We start from the raw sequence: 6,566 nt of genomic DNA on the forward strand, positions 1-6,566 counted from the left end.
ATGCGCCCCCCCCTAGGACCCGCCGAGCAACGGGGGGGGGGGGGGGTTGGCAACAGAGGCAGTGCTGTAAATCCAGAAAGCAGTGGGTGAAACTAACTGTGGCCAGGCCCTGATAAGAAAAAAAATCAAGCTACAGGCTTGGGAATCAGCAGTGGCTATGTCCCGGCAATAGATTATTTTTATTGCACTGTAGTGCAAGCAGGCACATGAGAGTGGCAACTATGCCCTGAATTCAGGAGCAGTGCTGCATTGTTGCCACCCCATCACAGAAAGCTGCAAAGGTGGACTTCACTGGCAGGATCAATAGGTATTTGTGGGACTTTGCAATGGTGGCTGAAAGAAAACTGTAGGTGGAACTGCATTTATAATTAAATCCTGCAGCACTATAAACTCCATTTTTTAAATGGAGTTTATAGTTCAAATTTCATGCTGGAGAAGAATGAGAAGCTCAACAATCAGAGACCAGCAAAGAAGAGGAAAATAAGCATCAATTTCCACTCAAAATATAAATAATTTTGGGGTGCCTTTAACCAGACCTTTTCAAATCAGTCCTGAATGGGAAGGTGCTCCAATCCATCAACCGACAAGCACACGGGTCCCCCTTGAACTGTCTTCCTGCAGTGAAATTCTCCACAGTTACTAATCGGATTGCTAGCTTGTAAATAACAATTCCCGTTATAATCACAAAGCAGTCAATGCTTATTTAAGAGACAATTCCATTTCACTGAGAATTTATAGAGGAATTGGCAGCAAGTATCCTTTTGGGGAATTATTCTCTTGCAGAGATACCTATCACCTAGCATTAGAGAATCATATAAACATGCTGTGTTCATGAAATATGGTGTTGATGTATGCTTGCAAGATAGCATTATGGGTGCTAACTGGGATCTGCATAATTTACAACGCATGTTAATTGCTTTCTGCTCTGTTTAATAACAGTTCACACGCCCAGCTGCTTTCTGGCGCAGACACATATATTTACATCATCAGGTGCTTAGTCTGGTTAAGCGCTGAAGGTATAGGTGGAACAAATAACTGGTGTGGAGTCTGGCAGTTCATATAATCAACTTCATTTGATCCATCTAGATCCATTCCTAGGTTTACTTTAGAGCCCATTCGCACCTTTTTGTTCTAGTGCGTTGCGTCAACATGCAGCTCATGGTTAGTGTTGTCAGAATAAAACAGGGAGCGCTAGAATTTGAATGAGATTTTTGTATTTAGCAAATGTTGTCTCAATACAAGTGAGTCTGTTCTTACTGGGTGTTCCTTGTGTATTTCTTCCAGATCTGTGCTTTAATCCAGTGTGAAACCTTGCTTCTGATCAGGAGCTTCCTGTAATAAAGACCAGTCTCTCTCCTTGTACAGGGTGGCGGGTCTTATCTCTGCCCCCTCCTGTAGTTTCCTGCAGGCAGCTTGCATTGGGTCCCTCCCACAGCTCTGCTCTATGCACAGGCTTTGCACAGCACAGTCATTATATCACTGTTACTTGTTACTTTCCAAAGACATTTGGTGCACACACAGTGGATTTATATTCTTTTGCGGCTATTGTCGGGAGAATTATCCCACGGAATCAGAAGACTCAGTTAGCTGAACCAATCAAGGTTTATTGTAACACAATTGCGGAGGTTACAACAGACTCGACATGTGTAGGGACTGTCCCAGGCACCAGTCTGTGTAACTCTGAAGAACCCTTTCCCTCCCGCAGTCTCTTATAGCCCTTTTCTTCGCCCCCAGCTTCTCCCTCTGTCTTGGGTGAAGTCCCTCTTTCGCATCTGGCCCTCACCTCTCGAATTCTTCTTTGACACGTAGGCAAGTGATTGTGGTTTCAGCCTTGGGACACTGTGTCGTCCTGGTTATCTGCTTCGGCCGTTTGTCCTTGGATGTGGGATTGTTATGTTCTTCTTTCTTGGTTCTTCGTACGTAAGCTTATCAGGCTTCAGCAGCGGTGTCCTGTGAATAGAAACTCAAAAACAGTTTCTAGTTCCAAAACAAGTATATACGAAACTTTTCTTATTGTCATTATTCTACATGTATAACTACTGAAAACTAAGCTACATATTGTTACTTATGCTATTATGAAATGAACAATCTATAACTACAAATGAGTAAATATCTTCACACTATTGAGGAATATATTTAAATAAAAGTTAATCTTTACACATCTGGGAATATACAACTAGGTTTTTCCTGAGGAAGGCAATAATATCAATTCGGTTTTTAGGTTTACATACACTTCAAGGAGTGAGAGCTGTGTGAATTCATTATATTGATCAAATTCTTAATTGTTACATGAAGTTCTTAGAATAATGTTTTATATAGCAGGAATACATTTCACTACCAGTACAGACTTTGCTTTGGGGACTAAAGACAGCGGAATCGAAGTTAAAAAAAAGTGAACCGCCTCGAATGTCTATCCATCTAAAACTAGCTGTCACCCAGTCAGTGAATATACCTCCTGCACTGTATTTGAATATACAAGTGTGCAGTTGTATTACTTTTTGTGATTTGCACCATATGTAAAATGAAGTACTTAGTTGAAACTAAAGCAGATGCCACCCAGGTTCGCTCACATTAAATGTTTTTGGTTTTCTTTTCATTGTGCTTCCGAGGTGCGTCGTATGGACCAGAGATGACAAAGTCTTTTTCTTCAATCCAACCATCCAGTTGTCAGTGTGGGACAAGCCAATCGATTTGAAGAATCGTGTGGATATAAATCGAATTATCGAGGACCCGCCCCATAAACGCAAATTGGAATCTCCTCCAGGTAATTAAACTCTGCGGTTATTGCATTCTACTTCATTCCATATTCATAGCATGTAGTAATGGAATCTACTGTACATAGGGTTTTGAAATGAATGAATTGGTAGCAATTGTTAACCATCCAGCTGAGCTATGACTTGATCAAGTGTTACTTCCCACTCACTCCTGTCATGGACTACAATCTCACATTTAGTTTGCTAATTTGTAATAAGATTGTAGTCCATCACAGGACCAAGCTTGGAGTGGTGGCTACTTTGCAACACACACAGGGAACATAGGGAACAAAAGTAGCCACCCTCCAGAAGGAAGGGCAGTGTCAGTACCAATTCAGAGATGATTGGAGGATCTACAGCCGAGTGATACACAAATAAGATACATTGTTGTTAATAGTTAAGGTACTTGATTGCATTTTTAAGATTTAACTCTTGAGTTTAGTGTCACTTTGAAGAGGGTTGATAACCTTTGTAGTGCTTTATATATATACATATGAAAAAGATTCTCTTAATAATCTTATCGTAGTGTTAATTTTTTGAAGCTTTATGTTTGTGTATAGTTTTAATGTACACAGGGCAGCCATTTGCTCTCTTATTACAGAGTCAGTTTTTTGCTGATCCTCTTATCTTACTGCAAGCGTTATTGAAAAGAATAGATGCTGCAGATTTTAAAGTGAGCTTGTGTGGATAAAGGTACTGGAGCTGCCATCAGCCCAGGCTCAGGAGTTGTAAACATGTTCCTGGCTTAACATCCTAGTACAATCCTGACCCAGTACAAGTGTGAGTTAAAGGAGTTTAGAGTTCATTGGCTGCACTGACTGACTATCCAGTGAAGCAAGTATCTAGATATGAAAAAAGGAAAGGATATAACAGTTCATATAAATAGGAAGATTTGGTATGGCTCACCTTAGGGTTCTGATACCCAACCAGCGTCCGAGGGAGGGTCACATGTGTCCTTTTGGTACTTTTGTGTACCCTTGCAGACCTAGCAGTCAGTATTGGAAGTATTCATTTGTAAAAGAAGCTATAATGACATTGATCTCAAGCAATCTCATGTGTTTGACTATCCCCTCCAATGTGTCTTTAGTCTCCACCCACCCCTGTTCAGTGACTGCCGTCTGTGATCATATTCTCCAGTATGTCTCAAGTCTATGACAGTCTTCACCCATCTACTGAATATTATGTGTGACCCTCTGTAATTGTCAAGGGTCAAAGTTGAAGCCCTCTACACCTTGCAAGCTGACAACCACTGTTTTGGAGCAAGGTTGAACACATATATGTTTAGTCCAGCTAATGGTGTTTCTATTTTCCCATGCAGCTGTAGTAGCTCTTGTGCTGGCTGGTTTGAAGTAGAGTATTGAGATCTGTCAGAGATCAGAAGTGTAGACCTGCACATCACTGGTAGGGTCCTCCATCTGTAAAGCAGACCAAACTTGAGACTGTGTTATAAAAACCATTGTCTTTATTATCAACGTGTTTTGGATTGGAATGCACCTCCTTCTCTGGGTATCAATAGCTATTGGTATCCTGAAGTCTCAGGTGCGATCTACTATGCTATACACCACAGAGTGAGGTACAAGTATTTTTCTCTGTGATCAGTAAAGAAGTATTATTTATAAAATAGTAAATCTGATTACAGCTTCATAAAGCTCAAACACAACCTCTTAGTTCCACTTACGTTAGTAATTAAACATCTTACTTGCATCCTTTACAACTCTCTACAACATGCAAATATCATGAAACATAAGTTTGTATTTTGACCAAAATATAAAAGTTTACCAGCCATGCCCAGGATCCTTATGTCTGGTAAGTCCTACACTATCCATTTCATAAAGTGCAAAAAATTGATGCTTTCTATAAATTACCTGAGCTTAGCCCCAGACTACACCCAGGTAAGCCCTTGACTCACTGCAGAAAACCTCAATGCAAATTGCACGGAGGGGGATAAAGGTTTGCAGTTGACATTTGTTCTTCTCAGATGTGAAAGGACAATGACATGCAAGTGGTTGCTGCAGCACCCAGTATTCTACATGCCACAAGTACAGCTTGGTTAAGGTTTTCGTTTTTAAAGACTGAAGCATTTTAAGAAGGCTCTCTATCAAATGCATATGCTGTGGGCTTGTAAATACATATACCATATATCCACAGAGTTGTGGTCATGATATTTTTACAGTAAATAAAAGTAATTCACAGGCACACACTTGAAGGGTTTTTGAAGTATTGATATGTTTATTCAATACCCAATGTCACATACTGTCATACGGTGCTAACGTTTCGGGTCCGCACAGGGATCCTTCATCAGAGCAACAATGACAGTGATCCCTGTGTCGCTCTGATGAAGGATCCCTGTGCGGACCCGAAACGTTAGCACCGTATGACAGTATGTGACATTGGATATTGAATAAACATATAAATACTTTAAAAACCTTTCAAGTGAGTGCCGGTGAATTACTTCTATTTACTATTAGTGTTTTGCATGGCGCCATCCGTGTGGTCACCTGGGCACCACATATACCTTGTGGTTTTGAGACCGTGGCAGTGCAAATGGGATTTGGACTTTGTTATTATATTTTTACAATCGCTGCCCCCCTGAGCTAGTTGTCCAGCTGTCATGCTGATTGAATGGTTTTCATAGTTTTTGGGCCACTTATTAAGAAAAAGTATGCAGAAAAGTAGGTCAGTGACTCAAAAACTTAAAAGGTTAGTTCACGTTTCCACAAAAAATGAACCAATTCACAACACCCTCCCAACCCCCCACGACTGGTCCCCACTGCACTTATCTTCTTAGATGACCAACTCCCGCTGCCCACAGCAGGTAATGTAACAGGTCGTACACTTCAAAACTTTACTACATAGCCCCAGAGGCCGTTTAGCATCATAATTCTGGCAGTGGAAAGCTTCATTGGTCACCACGTGATCATGAGGATCAATTAAAATATCTTCTTTTTTGCAGAACATTATCTTATAGAAGGCTCGCAAGAGATTCCCATTGGTTAGCATGGTCATGCTAACCAATGAGCACTCACCATTGCCAACATTATGATGCTACACAGCCTCTGGGGCTGCATAGTGAAGTGTTGTAGTGTGTCGCCCATTACACTGGCTGGCATGGGCAGTGGGGACTGGGGATGGGGAGGGTGTTGTGAGTTAGTTCACCTTGTAATTTTTTGTGTAAAAGTGAACTAACCCCTTAAAGCAGATCAACATGACAGCCAGATAACTAACATTTGTAGATGGAGAAATCAGCTATGATGTCCCCCACTATTCAGGTTCCTTTGACCGTACGTATGTGTACTTTTCAGGCATACAAATTTAGAACCCTGGGGTTGAGCTGAGGTTTACGTTGCCTTTAGATTTTTGTAAACAATGACCACAAACAATGATATGTGCTCCGATCATTCACAACTTTGATGCTGTTTCCTTATGACTTTAATTTGCATTGCTCCTATCCCTTTAAGTAACTAATATGATGTGGAAAAAAACATTTAGCAATATTTAAAAGCATTTGCAGCGTTGTTGCAGATCTGATCGAAAAGGAAGTTCCCTGCCAGCAGTCTAAATCAATTTGGCACGAGGATCATCTCCAGCATCTCAGATAGAACCGAGGCTTTGTATTCCTAAAAGTTAGAGGTTCATTAGGTATTTTGTGTGAGGCCCTGAGACGGGAATTAGTGCTCTCTATCGGGATGGAAACACTTGGCTCTCAATCAGGAACATAAAAATGTCATTAACGGTTTTCATTTGGATATTTAAATGTTATGTTCATCCTGAATTAAATACCTTTTTTTTTTTTTTTTTTTTTTTAACTGCTAC

The 6,566-nt window shown here is 40.6% G+C and overlaps 1 protein-coding gene across 1 annotated transcript in view; it reads left to right on the forward strand.

Annotated features, from left to right (window-relative positions):
- TCERG1L (transcription elongation regulator 1 like) overlaps positions 1-6,566 on the forward strand; it is a 142,852-nt gene that overhangs the window by 118,284 nt on the left and 18,002 nt on the right. Inside the window, exon 8 of the mRNA XM_018559413.1 lies at positions 2,610-2,764. Within this exon, the coding sequence (XP_018414915.1) occupies positions 2,610-2,764 (155 nt within the window). The remainder of the gene's footprint in view (positions 1-2,609; positions 2,765-6,566) is intronic.

Source organism: Nanorana parkeri, unplaced genomic scaffold (assembly GCF_000935625.1).
Source record: "Nanorana parkeri isolate BGI_ZX_2015 unplaced genomic scaffold, ASM93562v1 scaffold393, whole genome shotgun sequence".
Classification (NCBI taxonomy): Eukaryota; Metazoa; Chordata; class Amphibia; order Anura; family Dicroglossidae; genus Nanorana; species Nanorana parkeri.